This window comes from Mixophyes fleayi, chromosome 2 (assembly GCF_038048845.1).
Source record: "Mixophyes fleayi isolate aMixFle1 chromosome 2, aMixFle1.hap1, whole genome shotgun sequence".
NCBI lineage: Eukaryota > Metazoa > Chordata > Amphibia > Anura > Limnodynastidae > Mixophyes > Mixophyes fleayi.
Genome location: NC_134403.1, coordinates 327,199,256 through 327,221,951, shown reverse-complemented (window position 1 = coordinate 327,221,951; position 22,696 = coordinate 327,199,256). Strand labels below are relative to the sequence as shown.

Sequence of the window (22,696 nt, the reverse complement as noted above, 5' to 3'; positions counted from 1 at the left end):
GTGTGTGTGTGTGTGTGTATGTATATATATATATATATATATATTATATTTGATCATGTCAGGACTGACCAGAATGCGAAGACTTTGGCAGGAGTTGGTCAGCTCAACATATATTGCAGTATGTGGAACTAACATATCCTGTTTTTAGTATAGAAATATAGTTAGTACAGCATCAGAGTGCAGAGGATCCCTGATATATATATATATATATATATATATTATATATGTATATATATATATATATATATGCACATTTATATTTCAAAATTATAAATTACCAGATACCATACATAATTTGGGATATACCGAGCACGGACTTATTCTTTCTCTGTTTTTGTCTCAAAATATTGCCTTATGATGCCATAGCAGCTGTCCATCAAGCCTATTTAAAGTACATTAAGGTGTGGCTCACAAGCCAGCCCTTGTTTGATGTAAACCCCTATACCTGGGAGGTTAGTACATCTGATTTTAACTGCACTTTAATGGTGTTTAAAGCATACATGTCAGTGTAGGACCTGAATATAATAAGGTGCCTTTGAAGCTGGGATGCAGGCTTAAATGTTTTCATCAAAATATGAACCAATACGTCATGTTTTCACTCTGCTAGATACACACAGATATATTAGAAAATAATGGCGCTGGGAGAGTGAAAACTACCGGGTAAACAGTATAAATGATTTAATATAATATATATAATATAATAAAACATGGGTAAATACAAATCACAAAGATAAATTGACTCCAATCCTCATTGATGGCATTGCCTGCAGAGTAAAGAATATATAATGCTGTCACATGTATCTGGAACCAGATGGTAAGTATACATAAGGGCTGTCCAGAATAGCGGAGTCCATATCCACGTCCCGATCACGGGGAAGAGAGACAATACTCCTGAAGGGTTAAGTTAGCACGGTTTTCAATAGGTAGATGGCAGATATATGGTGAAGCTTTGTATTTACCCATGTTTTATTATATTATATATATTATATTAAATCATTTATACTGTTTACCCGGTAGTTTTCACTCTCCCAGCGCCATTATTTTCTAATATTTCAGTACCTTAGGGTTCCAATAGACCCTTTAATGAGCTGCAGGGGAGTTGAAAACAACCAGGTTTATTATGAGAATCGTCGTTCAACACTGTACAGCTTCTGACTAATTTATATATTTTTTATTTTTATCAAACTGAGACTAATTAATTGAATTTATATTACATTTTATTATTTGTCTTTCCCTATTAGCGCCGTACCTATATCCTGTGGTGGGATTTTGTCTGTGAGTTCATACACACAGATATGCAGTGTTAAGGATAAGCGCTGACTGAAACAACTGTCTTTCTGTTTTGTATACATATATGGGCATTTATATTGCCATGCAGCTGGTACCATATATAATATGGTATATATTCTTTGCTTCTGTCTCTTTATATATATATATATATATTAAGCGCAAATAGCATTTATAGATATTGCCGCAATATATTTAAAGTGGAGGTAATGCAGCCAACATGGTAATTAATTCTGAGTTACACACACACACACACTTGATTAAGATATACACAATTAGCAAGAAATTAATAATAAAAGATATTGGGCCTGATTCATTAAGGATCTTAAAAGAAGAGGATTCTTATTTCAGTCTCCTGGACAAAACCATGTTACAATGCAAGAGGTGCAAATGAGTGTTCTGTTTTGCACATAAGTTAAATGCACTTCTTACCTCTCTGTCTGTAATCCCAGCCTCAATTTATTATTGTGTTATTCCCAATAGTAAAGCACTATGAAATATGCTGGTGTTATATAAATAAATGTTAATAATAATTATAATAATAATAACAATAATAATTCCATTTTAGTTGGACTCCACTGTTAAGCTGGATACACACCCCTATACAATCACACTTCGGATGCAATTTCTCTAACAATTTCACCAACGATTGAAAGTTCCGATGAACATGTCGCTTCATGCAAACACACCTACACAATTACCTTCAGTTCTTCATCTCTCATAACCATCTGCTGAAAAGATTGGGACTCTGTACATACTCTATAGATTTGCAGAGGAACTATCGGCAGACGGTCATGAGTGTGTTCACACTTCCTCATTTGCCCAACATGTGTTTTGGTTCGATAATAAAACATGATTGTGGAGGCATACACACTCTTGCAATATCTGACCAAAAGGTCGTGATTCGTGTGATCGCACAATAATTGCATCGATGTGTAAGTGAAGAAACAGATGCCAAATCTCTGGTGCAGAGCTGTAACAATAATGCCGAATTCTGGCAACGTGAAAGATGTGGAGGACGTCATGTGCAGATAGAGCTGTCCAAACGCATTTACTGGAGAGATAAGAATCATTCCCTTAAAGGCCTTGAAGGAAATTAGCCACAATAGAAAGAAGTGAGCACCAGCAGGCTATACTAATAGAGAAATCAGTTGGTCAGCCAAAGTTTCCAACCCATGGATCAGAGCCATATAAGTGTGTGTATGGGGGGTGGGGGGAGTGAAGCGCCAGCATTCTTCCTCACCAAGGGCACTAAAATGTAGTTACAGCACTGCTGTAAGGTTAGTTTTTGCCTCTCCATGCCCTTTGTAATTATGTGCAGGAGCAGGTTGACTCATTATCTGTCAGTCTTGGTACTTTGGCTGAGTAAATGCATTATGTAAAATGCGTACACTTGCAGTGTGTGTAGTTGTAATTAGGACTTTAGGGTTTTATTTAAAGGATCATTCAAGCCCTATTTCTGGTACTTTGCCCTATTCATGTAAGGGTTACTTCCTGCAATAAGATCACTATCCCCGGTAATAGCCCCTCTGGCAATTGGTAACATCATTTTCACTATTGAAGGTTTCCTCATGTTTTTTCTTGGGAAACTCTACTTATCCAATATTGCAGAAGTACATGTAGTTTTATTTCCTCTAATATTAGTGCATGCAAGGTGCATTGAAAACAGTATACGACTTTCACACTGATGCACCTTAAAATCTTAACACTGTAAGATTTTAGGAAACGTCCAGAACAGCACTACTGTGTGTAGATTTTATAATGGGAGGTTTAGAGACGTTTTTATGTGTCAGTAAAAGGCATGGAAGAGAAATGGCATGACATATAGACACACTATAGTTATTGTTATGACATCATACATCTATGACATTGTGTACGTCAGTGATCAGCAACCTGATACATTTTGGAGGTAGCAAGGTGGGGCCCTCTAACTCTCAAAAGGACCGTGCATTACCCTCAGAAATAAGCTAAAATAATACATTTAATCAAAGAAAGAGATACCTATCTGTAATATCATATCAGCAGGCATATTAAACAAGTGTTACAAGCTATAACAAACAAATCTAACAATAAAGCAGGAAGGAGCTGGGGGCCACAGGTGAACGATTGGAGGGCCTCATAGGGCCTCCTGTTGTTTATCGCTGCATAGAGGAGTCAAACTGACCTTTTGTCATTCTATGGAAAGCAGAGGGTGCACTCATTTTATTTTTTGCACTTCATTGTCAATAACATAGTCAAGGCTATTATGAGAAGTGACGCAGAAGCCATTTTCGTCAAAATAACACATTGGATGATTACTATGAAAAGCCAAATGGCAACCAGGACAGAGTAATTTAATCAGAAATGCTTGTAAAATGGTAAAACATACTTAAAATTGTTTCATATAAATGAAGTAAAAAACTTCAAAAACTTGTGTCAAAAACCCATCCAAAAACCACAATAAAACTGAACCCATTGTATTAAAACATGTTTATTTATGAGTAAGAGTGAGCCCTAATTCTCCGTACAACAACGATGAAACTGCTTCATACAACAACATTATACAATTCTGCAGTGGTTGAAGTGGCGGTGTGGAAAAATAAATAAAATGAATTGAATTTGATAGTTTCACAATGAAGGCGATAGGAGAAGTAACGCATGACACACCACTGTATACCGGCCCACCTCAACCACTGCAATTAAGTATAAAAAAAGAGCAAGCAGCACACAAATAATAGCGTTAGCTACTAAAAGAAAGTAACTAGTAGTAGACAAGTATTGACTACTTACCGGTTTGGGGCAGTGTACATATCTTGCTAGGCTGATTATCAGATCATGGGTTATGGGATCCACCAAGTTTCGGAAGCTTGCGTATCGATAAAGAACATCATCCAACGATGTAGACTCCATGCCAAGATCCTACATGAAAAAAAGAAACTGTACTTAATTTGTAAACATCACCCATTGTAGGTCTTAGCTTAGCTTACACATAGGCACCTTTCATGCCCCCCATGGTCCACTGCACATAGCCCAGCACAGGGATCCTTAGGGATCAGAGGAGGTGACTCTACCGAAGTATACATCTCCAAATCCCAAAGCAGTAAACTGATATATTATGGGATCACGCCTTTTGACATTTGTCATAACATGTATTTTTTAAATGTAGTCTATGAATGGAATTAACAATTATTTTCCAAAACTGTAAATGAAATATTGAGCAGACTAATCATACCATTAGTTTGAAAAATGAGTTTGTCTTCTTGTTGACATTCGTTTTACTTGAGCCCAGCGGGATTTGCATTATACCTTACTACTGGCTGGGAATTAGAAATATTAATTACTAAATCAAAACTGGTCTAGAGCAGTAAGGGTTAATTTACTGCTTAGTTAGGACAGTCTTTGCAGTTGCGTGCATGCATGGGCTGGCTTGCCTATACACAACTGGAACTGAAAGCCTAGATTAGGAAGCAGCAGGGTTTCCACTAGAGAGGATCTCCAATGTCTACTACAGAGGGGAGTGTGTACCTCGTGAATAGTTCTCCCTCGGTAGAAGTTTCCTTTAAAAGAATAATAATGAGGTGTCTAAAAAAGTAGTTACAAAATTGTTAAAAAAATTAACAATTCTAAAATAATTTAAAATGGAAAAAATGTTTTATTTAATTTAATTAAGCATTTTTTCCTCTAAGGCTGCTGCAATCAACATCCTGAGATGCCAATTTCAATCAGTGGATTGCAGCGGTGCAGGTACCTCCGCGGTTCTTCTTAGACAGCAGGAGTCGGCCAGCAAAGGCAAGTAATACCCGGCAATAGCTATTGCCGGCTTCTGGGCTTGTTTAATAGGGAGAAGCCCTATCTCCCTATTAAACAGATCCCTTCATCATCATCATCATCATCACAGTTGGCATCTCATAATAATTGGCTAAAAAAAAGAGGATTATGTTGACCAACTGTAGACACAATTTTTGAGTCTTGATCCTCAAGGAAAAAAATCCCTGCTCCCTAAAAATCCCTGCTCCAAGGAATGAGTTACCAGATGTAAACACACCAAGGGAGGATGATAAAGCCAGTAACAGAGAGTTGTTTTCATAGAAAATAAAAAATAAAATACTTACTTTTTTCAATTAGGTTTAATTAAATTGCATAAATAATTGCTACAAACATTCACAGCAAGCACAACCATGTACAAGTATATAAGAGCATAAATGATTAAGGAAACTATAGAGGAAAATAGAGCATTTTTTTACTCCCCATAAAATCCATTTCTCCGAATCAATTTGTGGGACATTAAGGCACTAATATATCAACAATTTGTCTGACCTGCTCCCTCCCCTCAAAGCCCCCTAGACAGTCACCCATCAGGTTTTTAACTAACAAAGCCATCAAGAAACAGTCAATCCAGAACCACATTCAACTGAAAAAAACAAAACATAAAGGGGTGGAAGCGCAATGTTCCCCAATTGGATTTTACGGTAAGTACAAAAATCCTCTTTTCTCAGTCATTCCATTTGGGGGACACTGCTAACCATGGGGACGTTCCAAAGCAGCTCCTAGTGATGGGTATGCTCAGACACTGCTACACCTTTCAATGTCTTCCATATGTTTACACTGTAATCATGATTCTTTCCCTTTATTATCCACCTTTTCCCTGATATTATAAACCCACCGCCCCGCTGGAATGAAAAAGCAGGCGTTCTAAAACCATGGCTACTATGAACAGAAATAACCATAAACCTTCATAGGAGTCAGGTTCCTGACAAGATTTTTGCAGGGCAGATTATGGCAACATAACCTTTGCAAATGTCACGTTATTTAGTCTGCTAAACATGCAACAAAGTAAAAGAAGCATTTTATAATAATTTCACCTTCTCACTCATGTAATAGATTATTTGTACAGAGTATTGCTTATGAGCGAGAACCCAGCTGTTAGCCCCTGATTATGTGTAATGTATTAATAGTCTTGCAGTAACTTTCTTTTATATCAAGCATATGACTTTTGTGCACCTTACAATGAAAATCATAACAGCATTTTGCCAGCAGCCCCGATCTTTGACTCCATTAAGGGTCCGAAACTGGTCTGACCTGAGTCCATGATTTTTCGGTGCCCCTGTTTTCCAGTCTTGAATGTTGGCAGATATGTTGCAGTATAAACGTGTAAATGTTTAAGGTGATATTAAATTACCACCTACATTTCCCCAACCAATGATAGGACAAGATGTTTTGGCATTCATAGAACACTTACACTTATGATATGGCTGCATACAATCTTGTATGGCTACAAACATGTATGAAAGGAATAGTAGGGGAAAAAAATCTGTCAAAACAGACAGAGCAAATATAAAAGTTAATTTAATTGTTGAACGTGTTGAACACTTCCCCTAACCCTCCCGAGGCCTAATTATAGACCTTTCTACACACTGGGGCTGATGCAGAGTTGGCCACAAAATTGGAGTAAATTACTCTTAAACAAGAGAACAAAATACAATATATCCGCCCACAGGCAGAGCTGTACACATCTCCAAATGTGTCCACACCCCGCATCAGTATCATATGCACCTGGTTCACAAAAAGTCATCATCATCAGTGAGTATTTGTCCTATAGCAGGTGCAAAAGATGCAGCATGGTGGATCAGTTATTAGCACTTCTGCCCCACAGCAATGAGGCCATAAGTTCAGTTTCTGACCAGGTCTTATCTTAGTGGAGCTTGTATGTTCTCCCCGTGTTTGTGTTGGTTTCCTCCAGGTGCTCTGGTTTTCTCCCACACTCCAAAAACATACTAGTAGGTTAATTGACTGCTAACAAATTTAACTCTGTGTATTAGGGGATTTAGACTGTAAGCTCCAATGGGGCAGGGATTGTTGTGAATGACAAATATTCTCTGTAGAGCGCTGCTGAATTGGAATCGCTATATAAATAAATGATGATGATGGTCATACTCCTCCTAACAGGAATGTCTGCATAAGATGCATTTTTGTAACCACATTTAGGGAGTCTCCCATAAATTCTGGGAGAGTGGGCAAGTATGGTCTTGATAAATAGGCCCCCTAATCGGAACAAGTGAATGAATGAATGAATGAATGACTAGTATACACCAATCAGCCACAGCATTAAAAACCCCTGCCTAATATTGTGTAGGTTCACCTTGTACCACCAAAACAGCGCTGACCCATCGAGGTATGGACTCCACAAAACCTCTGAAGGTGTCCTGTGGTATCTGGCACCAAGACGTTAGCAGCAGATCCTTTAAGTCCTGTAAGGTGCAAGGTGGGGAGTCCATGGCTCGCACTTGTTTTTCAGCACATTCCACAGATGCTCGATTGGATTGAGATCTGGGTAATTTGACTTTTTGTAATGTTCCTCAGATCATTCCTCAACAATTTTTTGCCATGTGGCACGGTGTATTTTCTTGCTGAAAGAGGCCATTGCCATCAGGGAATATCATTGAAGGGGTGTACTTGGTCTGCAACAATGTTTAGATAGGTGGTACATTTCAAAGTAACTTCTACATGAATGCCAGGACTCAAGGTTTCCCAGCAGAACATTCCCCAGAGCATCACACTGACTCCATCGGCTTGCCTTCTTCCCATAGTGCATCCTGATGCCTTCTTTTCCTCGTGTAAACTCGATTCATCAGACCAGGCCACCTACTTCCTTTGCTACATAGTCCAGTTTTGGCGCACACGTGCCCATTGCAGGCACTTTTGGTGGTGGACAGGGGGTCACACTGACCGGTCTAGGGCTACACAACCACATACGCAGCAAGCTGCAATGCACTATTGTTCTGACACCTTTCTATCATAGACAGCATTAACTTTTTTAAGCAATTTGTGCTACACTAACTCTTCTGTGGACAGCTTTCCCTCCCCGCGTGCATCAGTGAGCCTTGGGCGCCCATGACCCTTTCTCCGGTTCACTGGTAGTCCTTCCTTGGACCACTTTTGGTAGGGACTAACCACTGCATACTAGGATTATCCCACAATACCTGCCATTTTGGAGAAGCTCTGACCCAGTTGTCTAGCCAACACAATTTGGCCCTTGTCAAAGTTGCTCAGATCCTTACACTTGTCCACTATTCCTGTTTCCAACACATCAACTTCAAGAATTGACTGTGCACTTGCTGCCTAACATATCCCACCCCTTGAGAGGTACCATTGTAATGAGATAATCAATATTATTCAGTTCACTTATCAGTGGTTTTAATATTGTGGCTGATCAATATAGATTGTAAGTCAGGTATTTAACTACCTTGCAAAGCGTAGAGTAAGTGTAAAGGTAGACTAGTAATTTGATGGTCTGTGACAGTCATTCAACCTATAAAAACTAGAAGTAGATTGATGAACAAGCCGTCAATTCAAAAACTCAAAGTATATCCTGTCACAGACTATAGACATTCAATTGGTCATAATGTCCTGTTAGAATATTATTATGTCCTACTGTTGGCTCTATAAATGACAGATAAATGACAGATAACTCTCATATTTAATGGGGTTTGGACTCCTGAGAGAGCAATTCTCCCAGAGAACATTTATATGCTACAAACTGTGTAGGGCCAACAAATCATCAAACCCACCCTCACAAGACTGACATCACTATAGAGACTTAGGGACCTATTTATCAAAGGGAGAAAAGCCCTATCTCAGGTGATAACACATGTTTTTTGGTGATAGGGCTTTTTCACAAATATTAAAGGCCACAGCTACAGTATCGCATGGGGAATCCTATTTAAGAAGGACCATATGTACCAATTCAATCCTTCTTTTACTATCGCAACGTCACTATGTTAACAAAAAAGAATGGAAAATATGCTTTAGAATTTAAATAAAGAATTTTTTCAAATGGTAAATTTTTAAAAATAATTATATTTTTAATCTATGTTTATACATTTATTTTAATTAATTGGAACTGAAAGCCCAGGTCAGGGCTTTCCGTTCCACTGCACATACATGAACCAACTGGCTGGGTCACACATGCACATATGCCCTGAGATTGTCATGTCATTATTTTCTTAGTAAATTGCATTAAAAAGTGATTTTTCTACCACAGCGATAGGAAATCATTGTTATAGCCACAGAATAATAAATAGGGGCCATTATGCCAATTACCATGTTACTTTCCAGGCTTCAGTACATTCTCCGTTCTCTCCCTACCTGTTCCAGAATAAAACAAGATAGAGAAGTTTTGTCCCCTGAAACTGCATTAACCATTCAGTGTTCACCATGGAGATTGATGATTAATGAAATATTTCAGCTATTTCAGAGATGTTACTTTTTACAGAAATACAAGACGTTGTTAATGTCCAACAGTTGGATTACGTACTCTTTAAGGACCCATGCACAATGTATGTCCTACATGTGCACCCCATTCTACTTGAATTACAAAGATGGCAGAAAATGCATGTTTCACTTCTATACGTGACATCTGCACAGATCAAGTCATCAATTACAACTTCTACAAAATGATGATCCCTGTGGATAACTGCACAAATATCATTTAAACAGGGCATATCACCTTGTGTTAATTACAGGCAATTCAAAGCGTGTAGCAAGCAAAAACCTTCTTCAAATTTATCTGGGAGAGACTCAGTGGTTTTGGCGCACAGCGCGGTAATTGGGCATGCTAATCAGCGTGGTTATCATGCTCAGCCAGCCTGCTAACTGTGATCTTTGTTTCCCCTGCTCCACGTTAGCACTCTAGACTTGTGAGAAGCAATGGTGAAGAGACAGAGCACTACTTGCTAATGCAATTAGCATACTGAGAGGGCTTCTAACTGTCCCTCTCCTGGGCTACAGTCTTTGAATATCCTGTACTTAACAAGAGAACCTGTCAAGGGTGTCAACAGATTGTCATGTCAGCAAGACTGTTTAATAAGAAATTACACCTTACTTATAAGAAGGATGTTTACTTTCAGGAGATATAGACTTAGGTTTAATATGTGGAAGAAACTTTGCAATGGCCCAAAGGAGGTGTTGGGTGTATGGAATAAGCGCACTGGTGTGCCTAGTTTTGTGGAACAATGCAAAATTGACATTTCATTTGGTAAGCAATTATATTAAAATGAAATAAAGGGGTAGAGAGAGCACATTATTAGGGTGATTCCTTGTATTTACCATGTTTATAGAGAGTGGTACAAGTTGAGAGTGCCCCACACCATCCCCTTGTCTTGTGGAGCTAGAATAACACAGACAGGCGCAATACTGATCAATTCCAGGTGTCTCAAAATCAATAGAGCCCTGATGTAGCAGCTTTGCTGTAACTGTCCACACAAAACAAATATATTACTTAAATAAAATACAGAAAAAATTTTTTGTTGGGTGATCCAAACATCACTTTTCATACTTGTCCTCTACATACATATGCCACTGGTTACTGCAGTAGTATTCTAAAAGTGTCATCAATAAATCTAGGACATTTTCTTCTCTCTGGGTAACACAGATAATTCTGTAGGAATCATAAGCAGACATTTCATTAGAGAATAGGAAAGCAGCAATGTTCTGTACTATACTTAGGGGAACATAAGTGGGTGCAGTAACCCTGCTGTCACCTGAGAACTACTTGTAGCGAAAGATGATCCCCTGTGTTATATCCAATACAGAAAGACATCTCTGTACTATCCACGGCATCTGTGATAACTTAATTCTTTCCCACAGTCACCTGTGAAGTGACTGGAATAAGTAAGTTGTTTGTTAGGAAAGAAATCCCAGATGCTCAATGCTTTTTTTTAAAGAATGGCTGGGAGCACTGCTAGCAATGAAAATACCATTTTTAACATTGTATGATACTTAGGTCTCTATAGTAAGTAGCAAAAAGCCCTACTTTCGCAGAACATGGGTGTTTTTACCGGACCTATAGATTCCCCTATCCATCAAAGGTTAAAAATTCAGGTAGCCCATTGATCCAGCCCAAGGTAGCCTGAGGGGGGGGGGGGGCAGCCCCTCTACAATGATGCTATCGCCAGCCTAAGTATAGTTCTTTTTTGCTACACTCTATAGTATAACATGTCTGGCAGAGCTGTGACATAATTCCACAGCAGATGGAGAGCAATGGGTTTGCTATTGCTGCTCTTGGGTAACGACTGCACTGCTCATGCATCAGCCCAACAATATCACACCAGTCCAGTGCCTCAGTTCAAGTAGCCGCAGATAGTTTTATTTATCAGCTCCAAAAATTAGAGATGGGCGGACTCGGTTCCCCGAAATCCGAACTCACCCGAACTTCACCTATCTGAGTACCGAGCCGAGCAGGCTCGGTACTCTCCCGCCCATTTGGATTCGAAATCGAGGCAAAACGTCATCATGACGTAGTCGGATCGCAGAGCTCGGTTCTTGCGATATTTGAAATGCATAAATACCCGCCTACACAGCAATCCATCGCCATTTGACAGAGGGCAGGGTTAGGTCACAATCTGTATTAAAGCAGGGACAGAGCAATAATTGTATACCTTATTCTTTCTATTATTATTTCAGTTCTGATACCAATTCTATTAGCAATTGTTAGAGCAGGAGGAGAGGAGGATAGAGGAGGCATTTTTTTCAATATTTTGCACTACAAGTGCTTTGGGGTGTCCCATATTCCCCAGTGTGAAACAATAATTTTTCTGGCTGCCAAAAGTCATATTTAGCAGCAGTATCTATCTATAAAATATTTTGCACTACAAGTGCTTTGGGGTGTCCCATATTCCCCAGTGTGAAACAATAATTTTTCTGGCTGCCAAAAGTCATATTTAGCAGCAGTATCTATCTATAAAATATTTTGCACTACAAGTGCTTTGGGGTGTCCCATATTCCCCAGTGTGAAACAATAATTTTTCTGTCTGCAAAAAGTCATATTTAGCAGCAGTATCTATACAATATTTTGCACTACAAGTACTTTGGGGTGTCCCATATTCCCAAGTAAGTGTGAAACAATAATTTTTCTGGCTGCAAAAAGTCATATTTAGCAGCAGTATCTATCTATACAATATTTTGCACTACAAAGTACTTTGGGGTGTCCCATATTCCCCAGTTGTGAAACAATAATTTTTCTGGCTGCAAAAAGTCATATTTTGCAGCACTAGCTATTGAATATTTTGTACTACAAGTGCTTTAGCCTCATTAAAATGGATTCAAAGCAGTCCACATATGAGCAGGATCAGCAAGCAGGTGCTGGCATAAGTCCTGATGGTAGTGTTCCCAGTACGTCACCTGGTAAAGCCTATGTAAAAGTACATAGTCTTTTTAAATCAGGGAAAAAAACAAACAAAAAAAAAAATTACTGTGTTGAAGCGAAAAAGAAGTGTAACTTAGGAAAAGTTAACTGCCGATAATTTTTTTTTTTGCCAACATGCCATTCTACACACGCATTGGCAAAGAAAGAATGAGGCCTTCGCCTTTCTCTATTAGTGTTACTGAGCCTTCTTCTTGAACGGTCACTCGTGACCAAGCAATACCCAGTAATTTGGAGTCTAAAAGTGGTGCACAACTACTGTTACGCGGGAAAGCCGAGCTGCAAGAAAACAGTAAGGCATTAGAGGATAATGTATGCTCTGAATCAGAAATTACACCAATCCCTGTGGAGATTCCATCCACCTGTGGTATGTCTAATCGTGAGCATTCTGTTTGTGTACCCATAAAGAAGGGCCCTTTCAGCAGTTCTGCTGATGTGTGCCTGAACAGCCCGAGTGTAGCCGGTGATACACAAATTGAGGATGCCACTTTGGAATTAGAAGAGGATGAGGGGGAGATTTGTGTAGGCGACGAGGGCGCTAATATTGATGTTGATAATTATGATGCAGACAGATACCAAATTGCCTTTGTCCATTTCTTTTTATATTCTACAGTCTATAGCGGCTGAATTTTTTACTATTTTCTACAAGTGGAGGGGGGCCTCTAGAAACCAAACTGCCTTTGTCCATTTCTTTTTATATTTAACTATAAGTGTAGGGTGTAATATACACCCAAAGACGATGACTGCATTGCCAATAGGCATAGATGGAGAGGAAAACAATCTGGTTTGTGTGTAGAATTAATGATGGTCTACCAGGAATTAAACAGTTTTTTTCATAATTTATTAGCTTTACAATTACCTTACTTATCCAAGAAACAGGTGGGAGCACTAAATTAGGTTATTTTAGGCCAAAAAAAAATTGATTTTTAAACAATATTGCAAAACAAAACCAAACAAAAACAAAAACAAAAACAAAACACGCAAGGGTGGTTTTGCCAAAACCAAAACCAAAACCCGAAGGTAATCCAGATCCAAAACCAAAACCAAAACACGGGGTCAGTGACCATCTCTACCAAAAATAAACAATACATAAATAAAAATCATAGCCCCTCTAACTAATATAATTAGGAATATCCTCTTTAAAGTGGAGGGATCTAATTTCCCACACACACACAAACAGCACTTACTGGTAACAAATTGCAGTTTCTCACAGCAGATATGTGCTCTGTTCCCAGGTAGTGAGAGACTGAGTGCACAGCCTCACAGCCTTTTACCAGCACCACACAGGTGCAACTCCTGATTTCCAGCAGAGTGTCTGGTAGGTTGGAAGACCCGAAATGGGCATTACTAATGGAACCCGCCCTTCTCTCTCCATTCACAACCCCAAGGACCCTTACACCAGCTTTTCCTACAGTCGAAAACAATCTTTGGGAAGCTCTTTCCCAAACATAAACAATTTCACTGGTGTTTAAAAACACGTACGATAGAAACCTTGGACATATACTGTATATTTTTAACATTCTGTGTTGTTTAAACATAATGGGACTAATAGAGAGTGGGATGGCAGCCAGACAGTGGGCACAGAAATACGTGTCTATGGAGACTCGCGTGATTCAGTCACATATGCCCGTCTGTGCCTAGAGAGGGAAGAAGCATTCCAACATTGGCCAAGTACAGTAAGGTCGTGTTTATGCAGATGTGCCTCATGCAGAAACATGCAGATATACCTATTAGGAGGCGTATCTTTTCTGCCTGCTATAGTGAAAATTCTCGCTGATGATGACTTGTCGTGTACCAGACGTTTACGCTGGTGATGCAGAGGCGGACGTATTTCGAGATGTGTACGGCTCTCCATATGGGTGGAATGCGCTATTTTTTGTGCTCTTATTTTTAGATAGATTTAACAACAATTCTACATCAGCCCCTCAATGTTCATTTCTAGCTTTTTATAAGGCTGCATATTACATGGAGGTTGATTGTATTAGCCAGTCTGATTAAATAAGTATAAATAAACAGTAAATTATTTTCTTATATGCACACATTTTTATTAGAATGGCAATCTTCCTAGAGGGTATTCCCCTATTATGCAAGCATTTAAATTTCTATAAAAATGTAATGTGAATTTAATCATGATAATGCACTTTGAAGTGGTAATTGAGAATTAATAAGTTAATTATATAGCTCTGTGCATATCACGATCATGTTAATTATTCCTTCACTTGATGAAGGGGGAGAATCCCTGGTAATATTAAGCACTGTCTAGTTATAGAATATTGAGACTTGTCTAGTTATAATAAATCGGTTCAGATGAATCATCTCTCCTCTGACAGTGACACCAAGGTAATTCTTTACACACATATGGATCCAACACTTGTAGAATGCTTTTATTCGCACGAACTGTCTTAGGATCTCCTCTACAATTTTTAGACCACTAAGTTTTAGAGAATTCTAAAAACGTTTAAACAATAAAAAAAATCAATGCATGACCGTACTAATATCTTGATCTGCACACTGGAATCCCTGCATTATCCCTTGATCATTAAACTACTCAGTATAAAATGTTATTGCACATTAAAAAAGAGATAACTTCATAGAGGAATCAGATAGAGATGAGCGCACTCGGATTTATGAAATCCGAGCCCACCCGAACGTTGCCGATCCGAGTCGGATCCGAGACAGATCCGGGTATTGGCGCCAAATTCAAATCTGAAACTGAGGCTCTGACTCATAATCCCGTTGTCGGATCTCGCGATACTCGGATCCTATAAATTCCCCGCTAGTCGCCGCCATCTTCACTCGGGCATTGATCAGGGTAGAGGGAGGGTGTGTTAGGTGGTCCTCTGTCCTGGTAGATCTCGTGCTGTGCTGTTTAGTTCTGTGCTGTGCTGTTTAGTTCTGTGCTGTGCTGTGCTGTGCTGTGTTCTGCAGTATCAGTCCAGTGGTGCTGTGTGCTGTGCTCTGTCCTTCTGAGGTCAGTGGTGCTGCTGGGTCCTGTGCTGTGTCCTGTTCAGTCCAGTGGTGCTGTGTCCTGTGCTCTGTGCTTCTAAGGGCATAGTTATTTCCCCAATATTCCCCTGTGTTTAAAAAAATAAAAAAAAGTTATTTAAAAAAATACCAAAAACTAATTTAATTTTTTTTAATTACCACAAAATTTGCACAACCAATCCTGCAGTATAAGCCCATTGGTACTGCAATATTACCAAGTTCACACATTCAGCAGTAAAAGTCCAGTGGTACTGCAATATTACAAAGTTCACACATTCTGCAGTATCAGTCCAGTGGTGCTGTGTCCTGTGCTCTGTCCTGCTGAGTTCTGAAGTGCTGCTGGGTCCTGTGCCGTGTCCTGTTCAGTCCAGTGGTGCTGTGTCCTGTGCTCTGTGCTTCTAAGGGCATAGTTATTTCCCCATTATTCCCAAGTTTTTAAAAAATAAAAAAAAAGTAAAAAAAAATTAAAAATTAAAAATTAAAAAAAAAAAATATATAATTATAACCAAATTTGCAAAACCAATCCAGCAGTGTAAGTCCATTGGTACTGCAATATTACCAAGTTCACACATTCTGCAGTATCTTGTGCTACATATAATGGAGACCAAAAATTTGGAGGATAAAGTAGGGAAAGATCAAGACCCACTTCCTCCTAATGCTGAAGCTGCTGCCACTAGTCATGACATAGACGATGAAATGCCATCAACGTCGTCTTCCAAGCCCGATGCCCAATCTCGTAGTACCGGGCATGTAAAATCCAAAAAGCCCAAGTTAAGAAAAAGTAGCAAAAAGAGAAACTTAAAATCATCTGAGGAGAAACGTAAAGTTGCCAATATGCCATTTACGACACGGAGTGGCAAGGAACGGCTTAGGCCCTGGCCCGTGTTCATGACTAGTGGTTCAGCTTCACCCATGGATCTTAGCCCTCCTCCTCCTCCCCCCCCCCTACAAAAAATTGAAGAGCGTTATGCTGTGAGCAACAAAACAGCAAACAACTCTGCCTTCTAAAGAGAATTTATCACAAATCCACAAGGCGAGTCCAAGGATGTTGGTGGTTGTCAAGCCTGACCTTCCCATCACTGTACGGGAAGAGGTGGCTCGGGAGGAGGCTATTGATGATGTAGCTGGCGCTGTGGAGGAACTTGATGATGAGGATGGTGATGTGGTTATTGTAAATGAGGCACCAGGGGGGGAAACAGCTGATGTCCATGGGATGAAAAAGCCCATCGTCATGCCTGGTCAGAAGACCAAAAAATGCACCTCTGCGGTCTGGAGTTATTTTTATCCAAATCCAGACAACCAATGTATGGCCATATGTAGCTTATGTAAAGCTCAAATAAGCAGGGGTAAGGATCTTGCCCACCTAGGAACATCCTCCCTTATACGTCACCTGAATAACCTTCATAGTTCAGTGGTTAGTTCAGGAACTGGGGCTAGGACCCTCATCGGTACAGGGACACCTAAATCCCGTGGTCCAGTTGGATACACACCAGCAACACCCTCCTCGTCAACTTCCTCCACAATCTCCATCAGATTCAGTCCTGCAGCCCAAGTCAGCAGCCAGACTGAGTCCTCCTCAATACGGGATTCATCCGAGGAATCCTGCAGCGGTACGCCTACTACTGCCACTGCTGCTGTTAGTCGGTCATCTTCCCAGAGGGGAAGTCGTAAGACCGCTAAGTCTTTCACAAAACAATTGACCGTCCAACAGTCGTTTGCCATGACCACAAAATACGATAGTAGTCACCCTGTTGCAAAGCGTATAACTGCGGCTGTAACTGCAATGTTGGTGTTAGACGTGCGCCCGGTGTCCGCCATCAGTGGAGTGGGATTTAGAGGGTTGATGGAGGTATTGTGTCCCCGGTACCAAATCCCGTCGAGATTCCACTTCACTAGGCAGGCGATACCAAAAATGTACAGAGAAGTACGATCAAGTGTCCTCAGTGCTCTAAAAAATGCGGTTGTACCCACTGTCCACTTAACCACGGACATGTGGACAAGTGGTTCTGGGAAAACGAAGGACTATATGACTGTGACAGCCCACTGGGTAGATGCATCCCCTTCCGCAGCAACAGCAACAGCTGCATCAGTAGCAGCAACTACAAAATGGCTGCTCGTGCAAAGGCAGGCAACATTGTGTATTACAGGCTTTAATAAGAGGCACAACGCTGACAACATATTAGAGAAAATGAGGGAAATTATCTCCCAGTGGCTTACCCCACTTAGACTCTCATGGGGATTTGTGGTGTCAGACAATGCCAGTAACATTGTGCGGGCATTAAATATGGGCAATTTCCAGCACGTCCCATGTTTTGCCCACACCATTAATTTGGTGGTGCAGCATTACCTCAAGAGTGACAGGGGTGTACAGGAGATGCTTGCGGTGGCGCGCAAAATTGCTGGACACTTTCGGCATTCAGCCAGTGCCTACCGCAGACTAGAGGCACATCAAAAAAGCATGAACCTGCCCTGCCATCACCTCAAACAAGAGGTTGTGACGCGCTAGAACTCCACCCTCTATATGCTGCAGAGGATGGAGGAGCAGCAAAAGGCCATTCAGGCCTACACAGCCACCTACGACATAGGCAAAGGAGTGGGGATGCGCCTCAGTCAAGCGCAGTGGAGACTGATTTCCGTGTTGTGCAAGGTTCTGCAGCCATTTGAACTTGCCACACGAGAAGTCAGTTCCGACACTGCCAGCTTGAGTCAGGTCATTCCCCTGATCAGGCTGTTGCAGAAGCAGCTGGAGAAAGTGAGGGAGGAGCTGGTAAGCCATTGCGATTACACCAAGCATGTAGCTCTTGTGGATGTAGCCCTTCGTACGCTTTGCCAGGATCCGAGGGTGGTCACTCTTTTAAAGTCAGAGGAATACATTCTGGCCACCATGCTCGATCCTCGGTTTAAAGTGTATGTTGTGTCTCTGTTTCCGGCGGACACAAGTCTACAGCGGTGCAAAGACCTGCTGGTCAGGAGATTGTCCTCTGAAGAGGACCGTGACATGCCAACAGCTCCACCCTCATTTTCTTCCACATCTATGGCTGCGAGGAAAAAGCTTAGTTTTCCCAAAAGAGGCACTGGCGGGGATGCTGATAACATCTGGTCCGGACTGAAGGACCTGCCAACCATTGCAGACATGTCTACTCTCGCTGCATTGGATGCTGTCACAATAGAAAAAATTGTGGATGATTACTTTGCTGACACCATCCAAGTAGACATGTCAGACAGTCCATATTGTTACTGGCAGGAAAAAAAGGCAGTTTGGAAGCCCCTGTACAAACTGGCTCTATTTTACCTGAGTTGTCCCCCCTCCAGTGTGTACTCGGAAAGAGTTTTTAGTGCAGCGGGGAACCTGGTCAGTGAGCGGCGAAGGAGGTTGCTTCCTCACAACGTTGAAAAAATGATGTTTATAAAAATGAATAATCAATTCCTCAATGAAGTACAGCACTGCCCTCCAGATACTACAGAGGGACCTGTGGTTGTGGAGTCCAGCGGGGACGAATTGATAATGTGTGATGAGGAGGAAGTACACACTGTAGGGGGAGAGGAATCAGAGGTTGAGGATGAGGATGACATCTTGCCTTAGTAGAGCCCTTTTAGTCTGTACAGGGAGAGATGAATAGCTTTTTTGGTGTGGGGGCCCAAACAAACCAATCATTTCAGCCAAAGTTGCTTTGGTAGGCCCTGTCGCTGAAATGATTGGTTTGTTAAAGTGTGCATGTCCTATTTCAACAACATAAGGGTGGGTGGGAGGGCCCAAGGACAATTCCATCTTGGAACTTTTTTTTTTTGCATTATATGACCAATCAACAGTCGTTTGCCATGTTCAAAAAGTAAAACTAAATTCAAGAAATTAAACCAAAAGTAAAATGCCCTGTCATAATTTAAAATAAGAGGTATTGACGTGCTCTAAAACTACTGTATTGTTGTTTATATTTTATAAACACTACACTTGAAAGCTTGAGTCTTTCAATAAAAAAGTAACTGTCCATTGCACGAATATTTGCAACAGGGACAATTTTAGGGTTAAGAAAGTCAACTAATAACACTTCAACGCTGTCTGTCTTTATAAACACTACACTTGGAAGTTGGAGGAGGTATTGTGGCCCCGGCACCAAATTTACTACCGGGGCCACTCCACTGTGCAGTCCATATTTAGGTGTATCAGATATTAAACAACGGTGACAGTTGATGCCCAATTTTTTAATTATATTGTGGCCTCGGTACCAAATTGTGTACCGGGGCCACCACACTACGCAGTCCATACCCTTTTTTGGTGGAATTCTGACCCGTGGAGGGTTTTTTAATTATATTGTGGCCTCGGTACCAAATTGTGTACCGGGGCCACCACACTACGCAGTCAAGATAGATAGATGCGTATCATAGATAAAGTACATTCAGTGGTGTGGGGCAAATTGAAAAATATTCAAAATGCACTGACATTATCAAAAACAAGAGGTTGTCACACGCTAAAACTCCAACATGTATATGATGGAGAGGATGGAGGAGCAGCCGTATGTGCAGTGTAATGCAGACCTGTTGAAGGTTTTTTATATATTTTATTGTGGTGCCCAGTGCCCACTCCTCTACGCAGTCCAGATACATTTATTGGTGCGAATCATAAAAGTTCAGGGTTTTTAATATATATTGTGGTGACCCACTCCTCTACGCAGTCCAGGTACATTTATTGGTGCGAATCATAAAAGTTCAGGGTTTTTAATATATATTGTGGTGACCCACTCCTCTACGCAGTCCAGGTACATTTATTGGTGCGAATCATACAAGTTGATGGTTTTCTTATTATATATATTGTGGTGACCCACTCCTCTACGCAGTCCAGGTACATTTATTGGTGCGAATCATACAAGTTGATGTTTTTTTTATTATATATATTGTGGTGACCCACTCCTCTACGCAGTCCAGAAAGATACCTCGTTGCAACGTTTTGGACTAATAACTATATTGTGAGGTGTTCAGAATACACTGTAAATTAGTGGAAATGCTTGTTAATGAATGTTATTGAGGTTACTAATAGCATAGGAGTGAAAATAAGCCCAAAAACTTGATTTTTAAACTTTTTATGTTTTTTCCAAAAAAAATCCGAATCCAAAACCTTAAATCCGAACCGAGACCTTTCGTCAAGTGTTTTGCGAGACAAATCCGAACCCCAAAAATAATGAAAATCCGGATCCAAAACACAAAACACGAGACCTCAAAAGTCGCCGGTGCACATCCCTAGAATCAGATAAGACATCTTCAGGAAAAAAATATTTTGCTAAAGCACCCCCACGCCTCCTAAATACAAGAACAGTGTTTCAGGAGATACTAACCCCTGCTAGGTCCCATAAACAATGATTCAAGGTTGAATAAACTGGTGGATTGGATGGTGAAATGGAAGATGGAAGATGAAGTTTAACATAGATAAATGTAAGGTTATGCATTTAGGGATCAAAAACAAGCACGCAATTTATAAATTAAATATGATAAATTTAGGGGAATCTATAATGGAAAAGAATTTGGGGGTGCTCGTAGACAGTAAACTTAGCAATAGTGCTCAATGTCAAGCAGCAGCTGCAAGGGCCACTAAAGTATTGGCATGCATAAAAAGGTGCACAGATGTAAGGGAAGACAGTGTCATTTTGTCACTATATAAATCATTGGTAAGACCTCATCTTGAATACGAAGTACAGTTCTGGGCACTACTCTATAAAAAAGACATTTTGGCCTCTTATCTATGCACTATGCATCGAACCACTTGCTGCTCGGATTCGACTGAACCCAGATGTGAGGGGGATCCAGGTCAAGAGTAGACAATATAAGATATCGTTGTTTGCAGATGATGTCCTTCTCACATTATCATCACCTCAAACCTCTCTTCCCAATTTATTCATGGAATTACAAAATTTCGGCTTTCTTTCCGGATACAAAGTAAATAACTCCAAATCAGAAGCGCTTGCGCTACATCTCTCACCTCACATAAAGAAAGTCCTAGAGCTTAATTTTGAGTTTCAGTGGCGACCCAAAGCAATCCGCTATCTGGGAGTCTATATAAGAAACTCCTACGAAAATTTGTTTCAAGCTAATTTCCCCCCTTTGTTGTCTACAATAAAACGTGACCTATCGACCTGGTATTCTCTTTACATCTCGTGGTTCTTACCCAAACTTTTATATTTATTTCAGACCCTTCCGGTTAAAGTCCCTGACTCTTTCTTGGGCTCCATCCAATCTATATGCGGTGAGTTTGTATGGCAGGGTAAGAGGCCCAGATGCAGCAAACTTTGTCTAGCTAAATCTAAATATAATTGTGGCCTGGGTCTCCCCCTGTTTGACAAATATTACCAAGCTACACAATTGACTCATCTCATTTCTTGGCTCTCGCCACTGGGAAAGTTCGCTTTCTACCTTGGATTCCTAGGAGTGTCAGACCAGCCTCAGTCCTTGTTACGCCCTCCATCCGTTTTACACTGGAGGTTTGGGACAAATTGAACAAAAAATATACACTAGCCCCATATCCTTCGCCTCTCACCCAGCTGTGGAGACACCCTGGTTTCCCACAGGGGTGCATCAACGCTTTTGCTTACCCTTGGAGGAATGCAGGAATAGACCGTTTTCTTCATTTGATGGGAGAGCATGCTCCACGCTCTTTCACAGACCTGAGTGAGAAACATGCACTTCCAAACAACCTTTACTTTTACTATATGCAAATTAAAAGCTTTATTCAAGCCCAGACTAATTCATCTAGATTGCAGTTGCCAACACCCTTTGAGAGGCACTGTATTTATAGCCCGGGTCGCCGTGGCTATATATCGATCCTGTATAGTTCCCTCGTGTCCTATGGGATCCTTGGTATAGCTTTAACAACAGCACTATGCCAGGCCTCTCATAAGCCTAAGTTGCTTCTCCCTCTCCTTCTCTCCTCAATCTCGGTAACTCTCTTTCTCCTATTCTCCTCGTGCTCCCTCTATCCACCTCTCCCCCTCTGTCCCTCCCCCCTTCCTCCCCTCCCCTCGTACCTCCCCAAAAAAATAAAAAATCACAGCAGTATGTTCTATTCACTAGATAAGTACAATGGTATAAGTTGCACCTCTGCTATTGGGGGAAAAAAAAATTCTATCTCAATTGTCCACTTCGCAGATCTTTAACTCCCTCCTGGAATGTTCCTGGATGAGAAAGATGTATTTTTATTTTGTCTGTTATTTTCTTTTGCATTTCTCATTTTTCTTATCTGGTGTCCTTATATCTAGTAAT

The 22,696-nt window shown here is 40.5% G+C and overlaps 1 protein-coding gene across 1 annotated transcript in view; it reads right to left on the bottom strand.

The window, feature by feature from the left end:
• The window catches only part of LRRC75A (leucine rich repeat containing 75A), a 173,397-nt gene that overhangs the window by 76,517 nt on the left and 74,184 nt on the right, over positions 1-22,696 (bottom strand). Inside the window, exon 2 of the mRNA XM_075197828.1 lies at positions 4,057-4,185. Within this exon, the coding sequence (XP_075053929.1) occupies positions 4,057-4,185 (129 nt within the window). The remainder of the gene's footprint in view (positions 1-4,056; positions 4,186-22,696) is intronic.